Source organism: Anser brachyrhynchus (assembly GCF_964034855.1).
Source record: "Anser brachyrhynchus genome assembly, contig: SCAFFOLD_86, whole genome shotgun sequence".
NCBI lineage: Eukaryota > Metazoa > Chordata > Aves > Anseriformes > Anatidae > Anser > Anser brachyrhynchus.
Window position 1 is genome coordinate 254,986 of NW_027664065.1, and position 20,155 is coordinate 275,140.

The 20,155-nt window shown below is 53.4% G+C and overlaps 1 protein-coding gene and 1 pseudogene across 2 annotated transcripts; one reads left to right on the top strand and one right to left on the bottom strand.

Moving 5' to 3' along the window:
• Positions 1-1,156: 1,156 nt before the first annotated feature.
• LOC308186396 (olfactory receptor 14C36-like) lies at positions 1,157-7,586 on the bottom strand (annotated as a pseudogene). The gene is made up of 2 exons (XR_013956128.1): positions 1,784-7,586; positions 1,157-1,480 (listed from the first exon to the last, which is right to left on the bottom strand). The product of XR_013956128.1 is annotated as an olfactory receptor 14C36-like (transcript).
• Positions 7,587-14,257: 6,671 nt separating this feature from the next.
• Positions 14,258-19,960, top strand: LOC308186421 (olfactory receptor 14C36-like). The gene has a single exon (XM_080608561.1). The coding sequence runs from the start codon at positions 16,971-16,973 to the stop codon at positions 17,904-17,906; it is 936 nt and encodes a 311-aa protein (XP_080464687.1). The 5' UTR covers positions 14,258-16,970; the 3' UTR covers positions 17,907-19,960.
• Positions 19,961-20,155: the final 195 nt, after the last annotated feature.

Here is a 20,155-nt window from a genome sequence, read left to right on the forward strand (position 1 = left end):
ACTAAATGGATTCACTGAATATTTGATTAATACGGACATTTCTGGGAGGTGGCCCATAGACTAAGGGAATGATATCCGTGTTCTAATTGCAGGGTGCTGATTAATGAAGACATATTGGAAAGTCTGGAACCTGTCATGGTATAAACGGTACAGAATAAGGGGTGAGTATTATCCTGGTTACTTCTTGGGTGACTTTTTTGGCTCCCAGCGCAGCTCAGAGAGGTGGTTTACTCCCCCACACTTAATGGGACACTTAATGGATAAGTCAGAAGTCCATATCTGTGCCCTGCACAATTGAGGCTTCAGTGTGCACATTGTGTGCATGTGCATGTGAGGTGAACATGAGTGAGCACAAATGCCCTCTCCCTGTGTCCATTCCTCATGCCATACAGTATCTCAGAGAAGTGCAGAGCAGGGTCATGCACTGCAGGGCTGAGGTGCCTCCCAGAATCTGGGAGAGGCAGCAGGAGCCAGAGGGACACCACAACCACTGCAATGCCCTGCCTTTGGGTGTACAAGGGTAGGACTTGTGTGTTCTTGCCTGTCTCCTGCACCACCCTCCCCTGCCTTCCTGGACTGTGTCAGCAAATGTGCCAGGGGGATCAGAGAGCTTTCTGGAGACTTGGAATGACATCAGATCTGCCTTCCAGAAGAGGAAAAAAGAGGGTGGGAAGAATTAAGGCTGGTCAGCCTCACCTCAGTCCCTGGGAAGGTGATGGGGCAAGTTTTTCCACAGCTACCTCCGGGCACTTGAAGGACAAAAATGGGATTGCAGAACCCATAGGTGAGGGAAAAGAAAGGGACGCTGTCTACCTGCACTTTAGCAAGGCCGTTGACATTGTCTCCTGGAGACTACTTACAGCCTGATTGGTGCTATGTGGACTTAACAAATGGATGAGGCTGTGGGTGGGAATTTGGCTGGACACTCAGGCGCAGTTGTCATCTGTGATGGAAAGTTCTCCTGTCAGGCAGTTCCTAGCACCATCCCTCAGTGAGCAGTACTTGGGCCAACACTGCTGAATGTCGTTATTAACTCTCTGAATTAGAGGATGGAGCACACTTTCAGATCCTTTCTGGATGGTGCCAAGCTCAGAGGAGCCCTTTAGCTACCTCATCTGGTTTAGTTTGCCTTGAGCAGGACGGGTGAAGAGGATGCCATTCAGGGGTCTCTTCCAACATGAGTTATTTTGTGATTCAATGACTCTTTCCATTGGAGAGCTCTCTGAAGACATAATAGGGAGAGGAAGAAGAAAAGAGAGAGAGGCAGAGGTACAGATACATCGTGTCTTACTATGAACAAAGTAGATCCTGTGAAGAATGTTTCCATATTTAAAGAAGTGTTAGAAAATTTGATGGATAAATTTCATTTAAAAAGCTTACTTTTTGTGTCCTCATGTCCTGGCCCACAAGTGGGTGCTGGGTGAATGTGTTCTTATGTGGTCTGTTGTGCCTCAGAAACTTAAAGTCCAGTAGGAAGCATCTGGTCACCTCAGTCTCTGGAGCTGACAGGCCAGCAGCAGTAACATGGCTGGGGACAGGGCCTATGAGGTGACTGCTACCTGAAGCAGCTGATGTGTCAGCCCTTGCCTCCTGGCTGAGACCTGTGCTTTTCCGCTTACACCTGCCAGCATCCCTGATAAGGCAGCAGAAGGCACCTGCTTGGCACACTGATTGTGAGATGCCCTCTGTCTGAGAGCCTGATAGGCCCCATGCAGGAAGAGGCCTTGGGTGTGGGTTTTCAAGTCCCTTCTGCCTAAGCACATGGTGGGCCAGCAACAGGCACACAACTTGGTCACATCTACCTGAGAAACTGGAAGGCCAGCAGCAGGTATATGGCTTGGAAGACCATGGTGAGGTTTCTCCTGTCTCGTCAGGCCATAGGGCTCCAGAAGGCTGATGGCTTGGGACATCTGCTAAAAAAGTGGTTTGTGGATAATGGAGCTTTCTCTGGTGGTGGGAAACAGCAGGAGAGAGTAAAAGCTGCTGCAATGTGCTGCTTGGAAGTTTAAGACTGGGCATGAGGAGGAGGAAATGTCACTGAAAGGGTAGTGCTGTGGTGTCAGAGGTCACCCAGAAGGAGCCTGTGGTCAGCCCATGCTATTGTGTTTCAAGCAACTGCCGTGGAGGGTGGGGAGACATCAGTGAAAGTAAGGTAATGCCTGGATGAGAGCAAGGTGGAGAAGCAAGGTGGGTGCCTACAGCCTGCAGGGAAAAGGGGGAAGTGATAGGACAGGGCAGGACAGCCTGTGGTGGAGAAGACCGAGAGCACTGGCAAGGCTGGAAGGCCCCAGCATATCCAAGGGCTTTGTCCCCCTGCCTATGGCAGTTGTCTCTGCTACTGAGGCTCATGAGGAGACATGCTGTGGTCATGACACTGGGGCCTTGTTGCCTCCTTGCAACCCAGTGGGGAGGCCAGGAGGTGTCATAGCATTGTCCTTCACACAGCATCACACACCCCACATCCCACTGCCCCAGGAAGAGCCCTGAGCCATGGGTGAGGGTCAGGGCCTCCATTCCCAGGGGCTGTGGACAAGGCTTTAGCCTTTGTGCTTCACCAAACAAACCAAGGCCTTTACTCAGCATCAGAGTCTCCTGCACAGTGCCTTTGCCTACCTGCAATCATGGCCTCCCATTGTCTGCTCTAACAAGTCCATGGGGAGGCTTTGTCAGTAATGACCCTCACTGGGGCCCATTAATACTCCTAGACACTTCTAAGTTTCCTTCTGACTTGAACTTCTCCTGCAGTTACATCATTCTCTTATCACTACCTGAAGTTTATTGACTCGGCACCAAATGCACCATGGGGCTCATTACAATTCAGTCATTTTCATTCAGTCTTCCAGACTTGTACAATTAATTAGTGAGGTTTCAAGAATGCAGTTTAAAGAGGAAATTTTCAATGACCACTTCACTAAGAGCATTTTCCTTATTTAAGGTTAGTTTCCATTAGTTTAGAGTTTTCAGAAGAACTGATAGCATCATTCTCTAGTTGTCATGGATCCAATGTGCCTCCTAAGGAGATCTGTATAAGTGGAAAAGCAGTCCCTTGAAGTCCTAGACTGTATGGACAACCTTGCTGCTGTATGGACAACCTATGGACGACCTTGCTGCTCACCTCTCCATCCCCAGCACTTCCCTCATCAGGCACCTGGTACTTGCATCACTTTGCCTTACACCAAACTTCTCCACTTAAGTTCACAGCTGTTGTAGCTGTTATAGCTGTTATAGTCCACAGCTCTTATAGCTGTTAAGTCCACAGTTGTTATAGCTTCTTTGCACCAAGTCCCACCTCTTTTCCTCAGACAACTGGCTGCACACAGGCACAGTTTTTGATGTCGTTGTTATTAACATTTTACAACAAAGAAGCAAACCCCACAGTCCCCAACTGTGAGCCAAATCCAAGTTGCCTCCAATGAGGTGCAACTTCCACAAGGGATGACTATACATAAATGTTTGACATAGGTAGGAAATAATGAATAGAAATGCAATTACAGAGTTGGCTGTAGGGATGATGAGATCGAAAACTGAAATATGGGCAAGCTTGAGATCCCTCAAGTTCTGAGAACCAACTGTGTAGGTGACAGCTATCTGAATGATCAAAGGGTGAGGGGAGGGGAATCTGGAGAAGAATGGAAACTGCACATGTCCAGAGAGTCTGCTGGAGAAGTGACTTCCAACATGGTCTGTTTCATAAAGCCAGGTGGAAATACCAGATAGACTGGGGAGATGAAGTGCGGTGCATAAGAGACAGAGTTCTGGCAATGCAAGTACAGGGGAAGATTGGTATCTTTTTCTTTTGCTGTAAAAGACATACAAGAAAAAAAAATGTCATGGGGCAATTCAAACATTGTATTAGAAGTGTTCAGTCATTTCAGTTGATTGAAGTGTGCTGATTGAAGTGAAATGTTTGTAATGGTTAAAAAAAATGGAGGCAATACTCAGGCCTACAGCCATAAAATGACGATTTTCTGTCCTGCCTTGAGCACAGTTACCATAAAACACTCCCTGCTCAGGACTGTTCATGCCACCCCTCACTCCTGCCACAGAGCAAATCTGTGACATGTCGACCTCTCCTGCCTGTTAGAGGCCCAGATGATGTAGGCAATGGTATCTGAATTGCCAAATGCGGGTACAGGTATAGCAAACTAGGGATCAATGGTGGAAAATGTGATTGGTGAGCACTGGTAATTGAGCAGGGCACTGCATGTAAGAAAGGAAGGGATTAAAGTGTCTCGAGGAGGAAGAATCCTGTGGAAGAGGAGGGGAGAGGGATGCAAGGGGCCAGCTGCATGTGGATATGGGGCTGGTCAGGGCTGGTCTGCTCAGGCCCTGTGCCTGATCACTGTCCTGCCTTCTTATTCACCTCTGTTGCTGGCTATTTGCTGTATGAGTGTGCCCACTCCTGGGTGTGTTGGGGGTGAATCATACAATCATGGAACCACATAGCCATGTGTGCGTCTGCACCCATGGGTAATTGCTGCTGGGGATGCGTGGAGCACTGGTGACCTTCAGAGCAGATCAGGCTGAGGTGGGGAATGGGGTGGGGCCTGGTGTGTTGCTCATGGCTCTGTGTGTGCTGCTGGTGGTGTGGTGGCTGTGAAGGTGCTGTTCCCTGTTGGAGTTGCTCTGTGTGTGGTCGGCTGTGTACATGCCCTGTGTGCACAACTTTGCGTGTATGAGAGTGTATGTTTGTGCATGCACGTGTGTGTTTTTTCTGTGTGCACAAGAGTGTTGGAAATTTTGAGGGAATTTCTGCAGGTTCCTGACGAAAGAAGAAGCTGGGCTTTGCTGGATCTTAGGACTGAGGGACATTTTCTGACGCTCCCACAGACACAGAGATGGTGAAAGGGGTGTTAGCATGTTATCAATATGCTCCCTTTTCCTGTGGAGCATGCAAAGGCATCCAGCCATGGACAGGCCCAAGGAGAGGGATCATCCTTCCTGTAGTCACAACTACACTCCCGTCCTTGGGGAGGACCCAAGCTGAGGACTTGCTGAGGACTTTTGGGCTCAGGTTCAGCACACAGACGGGGGGAGACTGTCTCATGGCCATGTGCTAGACACAGCCAGAGGAACAGCAGCAAACTGCTATGGCTGCTGGGCCCTGTTTCCATCAGTCAAAGCCCTGACACAGGGCACAGGCATTGCTTTCGATGGCACCCAACTAGAAAGATGGTTGCAATAAGGGCTGGAGAATATAGGGCACCAGTTCTTCCTCAGCCACTTCCTAGGCTTGGTGAAGCACCAGGAAACCGTGGACGTGTGGCTCTGTATCGTAAGAAGTGTAGAATCATAGAATTATTAAGGTTGGAAAAGACCTCCAAGATCATCTGGTCCAACCATCCCCCTACCACCAATATCACTCACTAAACCATGTCCCTAAGTACTACATCCAACCTTTTCCTCTGCACAGCTTTCCAGCCAGTCTGCCCCAAGCCTGTAGCACTGCATGGGGTTGTTGTGGCCACAGGGCAGGACGCGGCACTTAGCCGTGGTGAACCTCATCCCATTGGCCTCTGCCCATCGATCCAACATGTCCATGTCCCTCTACAGGGCCTTCCTATCCTCCAGCAAATCGACACTTCCCCCCAACTTGTTGTCATCTGCAGACTTACTGAGGGTGCACTCAATTTCCTCATCCAAATCATCAATAACGCTGTTAAAGAGCATGGGCCCCAACACCAACCCCTGTGGAACACCACTAGTGACCGGTCACCAGCTGGATTTCACTCCGTTCACCACTACTCTCTGGGTCCGGCAGTCCGGCCAGTTTTAACCCAGCAAAGAGTGTACCAGTCCAAGCCATGGGCTGCCAGCTTCTCCAGGAGAACACTATGGGAGACCGTGTTAAAGGCCTTGCTGAAGTCTAGGTGGACTGCATCAACATGATTTCCCTCATCCACCACGCAAGTCACCCAGACAAAGAAGGAGATGAGGTTGGTCAGGCAGGACTTGCCTTTCATGAACCCATGCTGACTGGGCCTGATCCCCAGGTTGTGCCACATACATTGTGTGACTGCATTCAAGATGATCTGTTCCATCACCTTTCCTGGCGCCGAGGTGAGGCTGACAGGCCTGTAATTCTCCGGGTCCTCCTTACAAACCTTCTTGTAGATGGGCTTCACATTAGGAAGTCGCCAGTCATCTGGGACCTCTCTGGATGACCATGACCACTGACAGAGGATGGAAAGCATCTGATAGGTGATGGAAAGCGGCACAAGCATCAGGAAAGCTTGGCAACAACCTTGAAAAAAGAGCCAAGGCTTCAGACAGTGCACTGTGGAGATCCCGTTTTATTTTGCAGATGCTATGGAAGAGTCAGCTCTGACCTTCTGTTAGACACATATTTACAGAGCCTCAAGAGCAAACAGAGCAGTGTCGCTCCTCAGCAGAAGTAGGATGAAAAAGAGATATTACTCTAAGAGCATAATAAATGCAAATGATACCAAAGATAAGAATAACAATAATGATAATGAAAGAAGGACCAGGCCTGAGGGGAGGTACCAAGTTAAGTCATTTCTGGAAAAAGAGGGGAAGTTTGTCACTATTCAGAAACATCCATGAAATCACTTTGCTAATAGCCCACTTGAGCTCCTGGTTCCTCATGCTATAGGTGAGGGGGTTCAATGTTGGAAGTATCACCGAGTACAGAAGTGCCACCACCAGGTTCAGGGAGGGGGAGGAGATGGAGGGGGACTTCAGGTAAGCAAAAAAGCCAGTGCTGATAAACAAGGAGACTACAAAGAGGTGGGGGAGGCAGGTGGAAAAGGTTTTGTGCCGTCCCTGCTCAGAGGGCATCCTCAGCACAGCCCTGAAAATCTGCAAGTAGGAAAAAACAATGAAAACAAAACAGCCAGATGCTAAACAGACACCAGTCACAACTACCCAAAAACTTTTCAGGTAGGAGTGTGCGCAGGATATTTTCAGGATCTGGGGGATTTCACAGAAGAACTGGTCCACAGCATTGCCTTGGCAGAGGGGCAGGGAAAATGTATTAGCAGCGTGCAGCAGAGCATAGAGAACCCCACTGCCCCAGGCAGCTGCTGCCATCTGGGCACAAGCTCTGCTGCCCAGGAGGCTCCCGTAGTGCAGGGGCTTGCAGATGGCAACGTAGCGGTCATAGGCCATGATGGTGAGAAGAGAATATTCTGCTGAGAGGAAGAATAGAAATAGAAAGACCTGTGCAGCACACCCTGAGTAGGAAATGGCCCTGGTGTCCCAGAGGGAATTGGCCATGGCTTTGGGGAGAGTGGTGGAGATGCAGCCCAGGTCGAGGAGGGCGAGGTTGAGGAGGAAGAAGTACATGGGGGTGTGGAGGCGGTGGTCGCAGGCTATGGCTGTAAGGATGAGGCCGTTGCCCAGGAGGGCAGCCAGGTAGATGCCCAGGAAGAGCCCGAAGTGTAGGAGCTGCAGCTCCCGCGTCTGCCAATGCCAGCCGGAGAAACTCGCTGATGGAGCTGCTGTTGGACATCTGATGCCTCTTGGCCTTTGGGCCTGTCCAAAGACAAAAGCACATGGAGAACTTTGGGCAGACTTCTCTGAGAAAATCTCTGTCCTTTCAGCAACAGCCTTCCTTTCTCACCCACCTCCACAAATACGCGCTTTCTCAGCAGCATCTTCATTCTCCTTCCTGGCTGAAGCTCTGGTTTGTGCTGGCTGAGCACTGTTTGGAGCCACGGCCTCTGCCCGTGAGCTCCATCGGACTCAGCACTGCTGTGCAGCAGTGGGTACCTGGGAAAGCTGGTGACCCATTCTGAAACTCATAGTTTGGTTCAGATGCAGTGTACCTGTAATACAGAGGGGCTGTTCAACATCCTCCAGCAGGATAACCCCAGGGACACCGCTGGATGTCCATAAACCAGAGTGACCTGAACAGAGCCAGCTCATTTCCCAGCACTAGGCACTGCAGTGACCAGAGCCATTTTGGCTAGAGCTGGCTTGGGCACTTTGCTCACAGGCAGGAGTGAGAGATGGGCACTTGGGGGGGTTCTCTGTTCTGAGGGTCCTGCTGCCAATGGGAAAATGCAGCCTGAGATCCCATAGTTGTGGGGACAGAGGCTTTGCTGGATGGCAGTCGAGATAATGGAAGGCATCGGCAGTGCACGGATGGCACTGAGGTGCCCAAATCTCCCCTACCACGAAGTTTCTGGGAGCAGCTCCCGTTCACTCCCTGCCCATGGCTCTGCTGCCTGCAGCTGTCCCTGCCTGCAGCTGGGTCTCTGTCCCCATGCCTCCTGCCTGCAGGTCACAGCCCCCATCCCACCCGCTGGGTGCTCAGCTCTGCCCTGCAGACACCTCCTGGCAGCAGGGCTCTGCCCAGGGGCAGCTCGCTGGGGGCACGTCCTAGAGACCAGGTCACACAGACCCTGCTGGCACTGCATGTGTGGTGGTGGAGCTTTCTATGGGCTGAGGGGCAGGAAAGGGACATGGTTCAGTCCTTCTAATGCTTGTTGTGAAGGCTTAGGAGAGTTTGGAAAAAACGGCATCTATTGCTATTCCCACTCAGCCAAAGAAGACAAAATGGAAAGCTCAGCAGGCTCAGGAAAGCTGGGACTGAAGCTGAAATCCCCTGCCTGATCCCTTCTCTTGCAATGTCCCCTTGAATACATCAAGGTTGTGCTGAGGATCTGTGAGCAGGCTGCCCCAGGCAGCAGCCTCCCACCAGCAGCAGGACCCTGCCCTGCCGGGGGGGCTCCTTCCACCCGCAGCTTCTCCCCGCAGCGCCCTGGGCAGCTCCCCGGGCAGGCTGAGTGCTGAGCCTGGCAGGCGGCAGAGGCCCTGCCCCGGCACACAGCCCCTGGGGCACAGCAGGGACCCTGCTCTGCACCACAGCCCTGGGCACCCCTGCCTGCACCCGCGGCTTCTCCTTCCTCCAGGAGCTGCGGCTGCATTGCCCTCCAGCCAGAGACTTACCGGGGTCAGGGCTGGCAAGTGTTCTCCCCCAGCGAGCTCTGTGCATCCTGCCACTTCTGCCTGCCTTTACCCACTCTGTCTCTGCAGGCAGTGCCCCCAGCCCTGCTGCGCTGGGCAGAGGAGCTGCTCCTGGGCAGAGCTGGCTCTCTGCAGCGCTGCCCGCTTGCCAGGAGCTCCCCTTGGGCCCAGGAGCCCGGCCCAGCTCAGCAGCACAGGCCCAGCCCAAGGCCTCCCTTGCTCTGCCCCCCACAGGCTCCCTGCCCATGGCCCTGGGGCTGCAGGGGAACCTGCTGGGAAACAGCCTGAAGGGATCCCTGGGCTTCCCTCCCTCCCCTGGGCACACACACTTCTTGACAGCAGGGTCATTTCTCCTAGCAGAAAACCAATTAAGTGTAACAATCTCATCTTGTTGTCCCAGTATCGGTTTGGACATGAAGTCATGGTCAGGGACTGATCTCCTTCATCCCCACTTGACGAAGGAATTCAGCAGAGTCAGTCGAGGCATCTCATGCTGCTTGTTATTCCTGGGGTTGGAAGAGGGTCTCAGCTCCATCCCATGTCTTCCACAGACCCACAGGAGCTGGGATTCCTCTGGCCTCAGTTCAGGTGTCCACAACATAGGCACCTTAGTGCGAATTACTGAGCCACAATAGCTCCTTAGTGGAGATGGAGGACAGGCAGGAGCTGTTCAGATGCAAACATCTGGTGAAATTTGAGGTTGATCCCCTGGGAGTGTGGTGGAGGCATTCCTTTGGGTAACTGAAATGGCAGCAGATGCCACATGTAGGACAACTGAACCTGTCCCTACTCCTTATGTGCAGGGCAGCCTGCAGAGGCTGTCAGCAGAGCAAAAGGAGTCATGTGTCACAGGGAGAGCTAAACCATTTTCTTCGTCTTGTACATGCCCCATGGCTGTAATGGCTGTTGTGTCTCAGACATCTCCACAGGGCCTCAGCTCTCACCAGCAAGGTCTCCCTGCCTTTTGTGCCTTGAGGCAGGACTCTGCAGGGGTACAACAGGTGGTGGGTGGGGACAAAATCAGTGGTTACTTTGCAAACTACACCCTTAACAGTTCATGGGACCTTAGGGCGTGCATCCACGGGTACAGGGAGAGTGTTCTGGCCTGGAGGTACTGGTTCCTTATGATCCCAGGAAGGGATCGGACAGCAGCATTCAGATACTGTAAGGGATCATTTAACTGCTCTTAGAGCTAAGACTGTAAGGAGAGAAGACTATAGATGACCTACTGAATCTGGTTTGACTTCATTCTAGACACAGTACTCCACTGTTAGTTGCAGCTCTCCATTAGACATTTGCACTGACCCTATGGGATTATTAAAGGGTGAACAAATTTTGCTGATCAGTCCTTGGCTCTCCAGTAATGAAGCAGCATATATATGGTAATTGGGGAGTCTCGGATAGTGCCATATTGCCAGTGGTGCACCATTTGGGTAGCTAATGGCACTTCGACCCTGAGCAACCCCACAACTGAAGGATCCGGGGGGGACCGGGCAAGGTAGAAAACTGTTTAATGTGCATAAATCACCATAAATCACCTCCAGCATGGCCAATTCCATCAGATATGGGCTGCCTCTCTCCCTGGTGGTCCATTTGCCAGGGTGACATGCAACATCTTCCTTGAAGGGATACCTTTCCTTTACACCTGACAGGACTTGCCTCAAGAGAGTGAGGATTTGTGCCCTCTTTCCAATTGCTTTGTCAATGCCCCCTTCCCTGGGGAGGGATCCCAGCTGCTTGGCTTCCCTGCCCTCTAATTCCAGGCTACTGGCCCTGTTATCCCTGTATCGGAACAGACAGGTGACAATGTGCTGGCCTAGATGATGGATGAAATCTTTTCGCACATCTCACAGCTCCCCAAGGAACAGTGATCAGGTGCTTACTGACGATTTTATGTTATCTCACTCTTCATCCACCTGTTCCTCTGACGGCCCTATTTGGGAGTAGCCTGCCTCATCTTCTTCTTCCTCCTTCCCTGTATGAGTAGGAGCTTCTTTCCTTGCTAAACAAGCTGATTTTGTTTTTTTTCTCACGTATACGTATGACTGATACAGGCACAGGTTGGTTCTGTGGCCCAGTCGCAGGGATTGGAGTTGTGTAGATTGCAACTCAGTAAGCAAAGGCCAAGCCCCAGCACATCGCAGTGATTTCTGTCTCTTTGGAATTGCCAGGGTGATGACAGTCCTTTTTCAAGCATTCTGTGATTATTTTTTTTAGGATTCTGCACTTGTTCATGGGTGAAGTAAGAAAGCATTGCAGGTGCCTACAGTTCTAGGTGCCTGCCCATATCCTCCCACATTCCCTGCCACTCATAATTATCCTGCCTCAAGGCACGTCCCTGTGTGGCATTCTAGAAATAGGTTACCCTAACCTTAAACAAAACCTGAAACACATTCAGGAGAAATAAGAAGAAGTTTTTTGAACATCCCAAGGATATTGAAAGTTTTGAAGAGCTATTGTAACTAGCCTGGAGGAGAAAGGGGGAGGTGAAGGAGAAAGGGAAAGGGAAGAAGTGGGGAGAAGAAGTGTCCCCCCTCATCCCTCCCATAGATTGGCTCCTCGAGGAGAAAAGGTAACAACTGTTAATTATGAATAGTTTCCGAGAGAAGGTTCCTCAAGTATGGAGGTGACAGCAATGCTGAGTACAACTACCAGATTAGTCTCATGACCAGCAATTTCATCATAACATGAGGTAGTGTTACCCAGTAGAGAAAACTAATAACCAGATACCAGCCCCCAGAAAGCCCCCAGCACAAGAGGGAATACACCGAGTACGTAATGTGCTATCTAACAGAATTCTGAGGCGAAACACAACTACTACACCGAGATTAAAAAATAAATAAAAAAATACACCTTGTGGTCAGCAGCTATGAAGCAGATATAATGCTTGTAACCATTTTATTTTAACATGATCTGGTCATATCTGTTATTATCTCAACCCTTTGGGCCCCACGCAGGACCCATTCAGGAAGGAGGGCATCCCACAGGAGAGACCCAGAGAGGGCAGAGATGGATTGTCAAGGAGCGGTGGAGACAAGTGTCATGGACTGACTGCAATCCCCATTCCCCTGCACCACTCAGGGGAAGGAGTTACAAGAGGCTGGATGGGGGGAATGGTGTTTTTAGTTTGCTTGTGGTCTTTCCTCCCAGAGACAGATCCCAAAGAAGCACTAGCTCCCAGGGAAACCTGGCCCTGGATTGTCCCATCAGGAGAAGTCTGAGCCATGCCCAGAGAAGCCCTGGGGCTCAGGGCAGCCCTAGCATCAGGACCGAGGAATCCTGACTGCCACATTGTCCCCTGAGCCCAGAGGGACACTCAGGCAAGGCTTTTGCCGCAGCCATTAGCCTTGTCCAGCCTCCCCCCAAAGCCCTGGACTTGGAGCTCTGGACAGCTGACAGCCCCTGGGACACTCCTTGGGAAGGGGCTCCTGACACCCTCACCTTTGGAGGAGAGCTGCAGGAGCACTGGGAACGCGGTAGTCAGGTCGGAGGTGATGGTCACACTCCAGCAACCCTCCATCTCGCTTGCTGCTGGCCCTCAGCTCAGGACAAGGGATGCCCGCCCTGGCTCCTCAACCACAGCTCCTCTGCAAGGTGCCCCTGCTCTTCCGCCCGTCAGCGAGGGTTGCCCAGTGCAACCTTGCTGCCTGCTGCCCCCACTCCTGGCCACAGAAGGACAGCGGTGGGGAGCACCCAAGCAGTGCCCAGCAGGGACCAGGCCTTGCAGAGAAGTGCTGGCACTGCCGCTGCTCCAGTGACGATATCCTGGTGATGCAGTGCATCCACTGTGACATCAGCACGTGTCATTTGGAGGCCTGGGAGGTCAGCAGCAAGGAGACAGGACAGCTTGGGAGGGAAACGACAGATTTCTCTTCTTGTCCTGAGAAACTGTCACCTCCCTTCTGCGCAGTTCTTTTCCACAGGATCCTGAGAAATCCACCAGGAACATCTCCAAATGGTGACATAGGCCATGAAATATAGGAAGTGGAGCGCTGGAGAAGTCACCGCTGTTTTCCTGCCCCAACATGCCTCTGCTCTTGGGAGCCCTTCCAGGAATGTAGGGTTTGAGTCTTGTCCTCGGCCTGGGCTTTTTTCAAAAGATGGGAGCGAAGGCACCTGGGATGCAGCAGCCCCTCACCACGCCTGAACTCCTCTTCAATGCATGTCACTCACTTGGAGAAGTAGGATGTGTTATATGGAGAGAATTGCAGCACATACCAGGGCCTTCCTCCCCGGACATCCCACGGGGCTCTGAGATTTGAGAAGGCCTCAGCACCACCCCCCATGACATCCCCCCCTGCAATGCCAGAGGCAGATGTCGTACACAAGGGAATGGCAAACGTACCTTTAGCACCTCATGGTAAGGGAGAGGGGTAGGGCAGTGCTGCAGACAAAGGGGAGAGTAGGGAGAACAGCTTGGGACACTTGCAGTGCACTCCTTAAGGCTGACACAGCTTCCTTATGGTGGGGATCCAGCTCCTCCTGCCTGTGCCCCACGCTGAGGGCATTGGGGCACATCTGGGCTGCAGCACCTCAGCTGTGGCACAAGGGCCAAACTCAGCCTTGTCCCAGATCCTGTGCCCAAGCATGGGCATGCAGAGGCTTTCCTTCACAGCAGAGACCTGCTGCCGTGGATGGCAGATGGCCATGGGAGGATGAATGAGGGGCCCGAAGCAGAGCACGCCCTGGTGTTCCTGAGGCCAGAAGGAAACAGGCCTGGGCTGTGCCGCCCTGACAGCAGAGGGCCTTTTGTGGTGTTGGTGCAGCCCTGAGGGCCAGTGCTGGAGCTGGGGCTGATCTCCAGGCAGGAGAAGGGGCTGCTGCCAAAGTCCTTGGCTATGGGCGTCCTGTGATCCAGGGACACAGAAAAAAATCACTGGGCTGTGTCTTGAATAAAGGATGGGGGTAAGAAGCAGCAGCAGTGTTTGCAAACACAAGTGGAAACGCCGGTGTGATGTGCCTCATATCCATGCACTGCCTGCCTCTACTGGATAGAGGAGGGACAGACCTTGGCTTGCTGCAGCCCTGGGAAGCAGTCACTTGCTCATAAGCACCAGATCTGTTGGAGATGCCATCAGGGGTGCCCGTTAAGTACCAGCTATGAATGGCCAGAGCTGTCCTGTGGGTCCTGTGCTGCCCGTGTCAGCTGCATGTTCCAGCGGTGCTGGGCAGCGTTGGCATCTCAGGTAGCACTGCAGGCCTGGAACTGGCTATTACATGGAGCAGCTGCCCTGAACGAGGTTAGGCAATGTAGGGATGTCCGTGAGACAAGTGCCGTTACAGTCACTGGAGATGGAGGGAAAACTAAATGGAGAAGAGGGAGAGAGACTCTGGTCTCCCTGTGGCACAGTTCTCCATTGGGTCAAGTGGATACCTCTACAGGCTGCCCTGAGCCTACTGAGGAGGGACAGGTTTAGTTGTCCTAAATGTGTGCATTTGCTGTCCCTTCAGCTGGCCAAAGGCATTCCCCACCAGCCTCCAAGGGGATGCCCCCAGGTGCTGCCCTGTCCCTCAGGGTTCCTCCATGAGAGCTTGCAGATACCTGCACGTCCCTCTGCCCCCTGACATGTCACCAGGTGTTTGCAGCCCCCTGATTTCCTCCATCTCCATTAATGATGTTGGAGCTGAGAAAAGGAGCTCACCTGCAGGTGCCCATGTGGTGTACATTAAAGGGAGGGCAAACGAATCCCAGGTCCTGTGGGTCTGGGGCAGGCATGGGAGGGAGATGAGCTCCCTTTTGGTCCCAGTCCTAAAATCCATCATGAGATGTCTCAACTGACTCTGCAGAATCCCTTCCCTGAACAGGGGATAAAGAAGATGATTCCCTGACTTTGTCTGGATGCCCAAACTGATAGCGGGACAAGAAGATGTGATAGTTACACTTAATTGGTTTTCTGCTATGAGAAATTAGCGTGCTCTCAAGAAGTGTGTGTGCCCAGGTGAGGTAGGGAACCCCAGGGATCCCTTCAGGCTGTTTCTCAGCAGGTTCCCCTGCAGCCCCAGGGCCATGGGCAGGGAGCCCGGTGGGGGGCAGAGCAAGGGAGGCCTTGGGCTGGGCCTGTGCTGCTGAGCTGGGCCGGGCTCCTGGGCCCAAGGGGAGCTCCTGGCAAGCGGGCAGCGCTGCAGAGAGCCAGCTCTGCCCAGGAGCAGCTCCTCTGCCCAGCGCAGCAGGGCTGGGGGCACTGCCTGCAGAGACAGAGTGGGTAAAGGCAGGCAGAAGTGGCAGGATGCACAGAGCTCGCTGGGGGAGAACACTTGCCAGCCCTGACCCCGGTAAGTCTCTGGCTGGAGGGCAATGCAGCCGCAGCTCCTGGAGGAAGGAGAAGCCGCGCGTGCAGGCAGGGGTGCCCAGGGCTGTGGTGCAGAGCAGGGTCCCTGCTGTGCCCCAGGGGCTGTGTGCCGGGGCAGGGCCTCTGCCGCCTGCCAGGCTCAGCACTCAGCCTGCCCGGGGAGCTGCCCAGGGCGCTGCGGGGAGAAGCTGCGGGTGGAAGGAGCCCCCCCGGCAGGGCAGGGTCCTGCTGCTGGTGGGGGGCGGCTGCCTGGGGCAGGCTGCTTTCAGTTCCACAGCACAGCTGGGATGTATCTAAGGCGAGAAGACAATCAGGGGTTAGATACTTTAGGCTCAGCTTTCCAGACTGTTTGCTTTCAGTTTTCTCTTTTTTGTCTCTGTGGGAATAGAAATAGAGGCTGCTATTTCCCAGAAGAGTCTGATACGCCTAAGCCTTCCCACTGAGGGTTACAAGGACCCCCAACAATTCCCTTGCCTGCCCCTCAGCCCATAGAAAGCTCCACCACCACACGTGCAGTGCCAGCAGGGTCTGTGTGACCTGGGCTCTAGGACGTGCCCCCAGCGAGCTGCCCCTGGGCAGAGCCCTGCTGCCAGGAGGTGTCTGCAGGGCAGAGCTGAGCACCCAGCGGGTGGGATGGGGGCTGTGACCTGCAGGCAGGAGGCGTGGGGACAGAGACCCAGCTGCAGGCAGGGACAGCTGCAGGCAGCAGAGCCATGGGCAGGGAGTGAGCGGGAGCTGCTCCCAGAAACTCAGCGGCAGGGGAGATTTGAGCACTTCCCTGCCATCCTTGTACTGCAGATGCCTCCCCTGGAGCCACTCCCTACTCTCCTTTTTCTCACACCATAGACTTCCAGCCCTAATGTCACTGGGGCTTTTGATGGGCTGCAGGCTGCCTTGCACAAGGGCACAGCTCTTCCCTAGCAGCCCTGTGTTATCTAGCATCCCCATGGAGAAGACACGTCAGTCCTAAGGCCATAGAAATGCTGCTGGATGGCTGTATGTGGGCAGCTGCTATGATCCCTCTGTGTCCGTGGTGAAAAGCAGGGCGCTGAGATCCTCCTCAGGTACGATGAGATGGGTGAGGGGCTTGGAGATCTGCCCTTTGAACCTGGATTCCTCTGCTCTCAGCAGCATCCAGGTTCTTTTCAGGGGAACACCTGAGTGTGACCATCCTCCAGAGGTGCCCGCACAGGGTAGCTGAGACCAGGAGTGATGGACACACCAGCTGTCCTCACTCTGCCCTGAGGGACAGTCCCTTTGCCTCCCAGGAGGCCAAGGTTTCACTTGGTGGGCAGTAAATGTGCCAAGGATTTGTGCCTTAAATGCACTCCTCAGGTGTAGGGGGACAAGTATAAAGTAACAAACCAAAGCATTGTGCACAAAGCCGTGCTCTGCAGTTGGGTGAATTTTGAGAAAGTGTACTCCAAAACTCCTTGTTACATCAAACACAGTTCATCTGAGACCACCCCATGTTCCATTTACTTCTTGCTATAGGTCAGCACTGTCTCCTGCAGAGTCTCTTGCCCCCACCAGCACCCTCAGGCAGCACCACTTTGACATCAAGCAGAGGACCAGTCCTCCCAGAAGTGAAGAGGCAGTTTTTTATAGATTAAAAAACATAAAAAAAAAAATGTAATAAAATAGGCTAGGTTTTCCTCACAGAGGTCTACCCTAACATTTTAATTCTCTTTCCTCCTTCGACATGCCTCCCTATTCAGAGCAGCAGATCCGCATTCCCAGGAGGATCAGATGTCCAACAGCAGCTCCATCACCGAGTTCCTCCTCCTGCCATTCGCAGACACACGGGAGCTGCAGCTCCTGCACTTCGCGCTCTTCCTGGGCATCTACCTGGCTGCCCTCCTGGGCAACGGCCTCATCCTCACCGCCATAGCCTGCGACCACCGCCTCCACACCCCCATGTACTTCTTCCTCCTCAACCTCGCCCTCCTCGACCTGGGCTGCATCTCCACCACTCTCCCCAAAGCCATGGCCAATTCCCTCTGGGACACCAGGGCCATCTCCTATGCAGGATGTGTTGCACAGCTCTTTCTGTTTGTCTTCTTAATATCAGCAGAGTTTTATGTTCTCACCATCATGGCCTACGACCGCTACGTTGCCATCTGTAAGCCCCTGCACTATGGGACCCTTCTGGGCAGTACAGCTTGTGCCCAGATGGCAGCAGCAGCCTGGGGCAGTGGCTTTCTCCATGCTGTCCTGCACACTGCCAATACATTTTCCCTGCCCCTCTGCCAAGGCAATGCTGTGGACCAGTTCTTCTGTGAAATCCCCCAGATCCTCAAGCTCTCCTGCTCAGACTCCTACCTCAGGGAAATTGAGCTTCTCACATTTAGTGGTTTTCTGTTTTGGGGGTGTTTTGTTTTCATTCTTTTCTCCTATGTGCAGATCTTCAAGGCTGTACTGAGGATGCCCTCTGAGCAGGGACGGCACAAAGTCTTCTCCACGTGCCTCCCTCACCTGTTTGTGGTCTTTCTGTTTCTCAGCACTGGCATGTGTGCTTACCTGAAGCCCCCCTCCATCTCCTCTCCATCCCTGGACCTTGTGATGGCTTTCCTGTACTCGGTGATGCCCCCAGCAGTGAACCCCCTCATCTACAGCATGAGGAACCAGGAGCTCAAGAATGCCATTAGGAAAGTGATGTCATGGATGTTTGTAAGGATGTGGTGAGGAAACTGATTGTGCCTTTCCACAGCTATAAAGTGCTTCTTTTCTTCTTCAGATGAATTACAGTTTATGTAATGACATGGCAAGCCTGTCTTAACTTCTGGAGGGATTTGTTTGGTTTTCTTTTTCTTTTTCCCCGTGTGATAATGTTTTCCACAAAGCAATGCTGTTCTTCATCCTGTTGTACTCAAGTACCAACATATCATAGAATCATAGAATGGCCAGGGTTGAAAAGGACCTTCAAGATCACGTAGTTTCAACCGCTCTGCTCTGGGCAGGGTTCCAGCCACTAAAGCAGGCTGCCCAGAGCCGCCTCCAGCCTGATGGATATCTTGTGTGACCCTGAGGCTTTGCAGAAATGAGGAGCCAGACTCTTTGTGTATTTAAACAAAATAAATGAAGCTACAACAAGTTCTTTGTCTGAGACCCACTCTCAGCTGATCAGGAAGTAATGGGAATAGCAAACCCCTTTCTGGCTGCAGCAGCTCGGGGCAGGCTGCCCTGGCCCTGGGGCAGCAGGAGCTGCCTGAGGACCCCCAGGGATGGCCCAGAGGGGCTGCGGGCCTCTGAGGATGTGCTGCAGAAGAGAGCAGGGGACATAGCAGGGGACACTGACCTCTGTACGCTTGTGCCATGGTTGTCCCATCTGTGGGGCTGAGCCCTCTGTGTCTCCGGGAGCTGCCGTGCCCGTCAGAGGGGCTGGGGCTGTGGTGGCAGTGCCCAGAGCCCTGCAGCAGCCTGTGGTGGGCACTGCCCTGGGGCTGCTGCCACTGGACTGGGATGAGGGCAGGGAGGTGGGCAGAGGGCAAGGAGGTGGGAGAGCCATGCTCCGGGTCTGTGTTGGGGGAATGGCCAGCTGTGCTGGCCTCTGTCCTGGCCTAGAGCCCTGCAGACCTGGAGCAGGGCTGTCTGCAGAGGCCCCCATGAGATGTGGCTGGGTCAGGGCAGGGGCCATGGGCTGGAGGAGACTGCAAAGGCAGGAGGGCCATGGCAGGAAGGGACCCTGAGGGTCTCGTTGGGATTGTAACACGGGGGGCTTGACCCAGCCCTGAATGTGCACTGCCATGTGCGGTGCCTTGGCATCACGGCTGTGGGAGTATGTGTGGGGCAGTGGGGCTGGGACGCTGCAGGGACAGGGTGCAGACAGGGTCCACAAAGCAGCCACCCACGGGTGACAGCAAGGACAGGCTCCAAAACAGAAATTTATGGTGGAGGTGGAGGTATGGTTTTAGCAAGGGCAGAGCTCACCTGGAAGTGGTGTTATCGAGAAAAGTCAAGAGCAAAGAGAAGAGCTTTTGCTGGAGCTAAGGCACAGATTTCTCACCCAGCTCGCCCAGGGCTCGTCCTGAGCAAGGCGGACACGAGCCCTGCCTGCCCTCCTGCCTGCCCCGCGCCGTCAGGTGGCTGTAGCAGAGGGGACCCACAGCCAGCCCCTCGATGGGGCTCTGCCAGCCCCTCGCCCTCCCCTCTGCAGTGACGTCATTTCTGCCCAGGGGCTCTCTGATGCGCGGGATGATGTCACAGTGCCTGCCGGCCAGCCCTTCTGAGGGCCAGTCAGGCTGCTGCAGTGGCAGTGACCTCACTCCAGCCCCCTCCCCACGGCCTGCCTCTCCCCTTCCCCTCTCCCCTCTCTGGACCCCGGGGTGTCACGCAGTCGGTGTCACGCAGCAGCTTTGCAGTGGTGGCCTCCGTGGTGGTGTTGCCAGGGAGGACATCTGCCCCTGAGCCAAAAGGACCTACTACTGCCAAGATGCATTTGGTGTTTCAAGCTGTCACTGGCAGAGGTCTTGCAAAGTCTTTCTGCAGTTGTGCCCAGGGACCTTCACTCCATGGGTCCTGGGCTGGGGCTTTCACTTCAGCTGAACCTGTGTCAGTCGTGACACAAGAAAGACGCCTCTTACAGCTGTGCTCTGCATCCTCCTTCGTCCTAGGGCACCACTCGGTGTCCTTCGCTCTGCTCACAGTGTTTGTCTTAGCTCAGGGATGAACCAGATTAGATCTGCTTGAGTCTTCTGAGGCCCTATCCAAGGCCTCCTGCCTGCTGCACCTACAGCACAAGAACCATTACTTTCCCTTACTGTGCAGATTGACCTAATGGGTCTGTTCATATTAATCCCTTTTAATTTCCCTAGTTGGAAGGGGACATATTCCCAGACTGGGGCAGGCTGCTGGGCTCTGCCACAGCCAGTCAAAGTCACCCACTCTTGAGTCTTTCAGCCTGAGTTTATCACACATGGTCCAACACGAGTTTC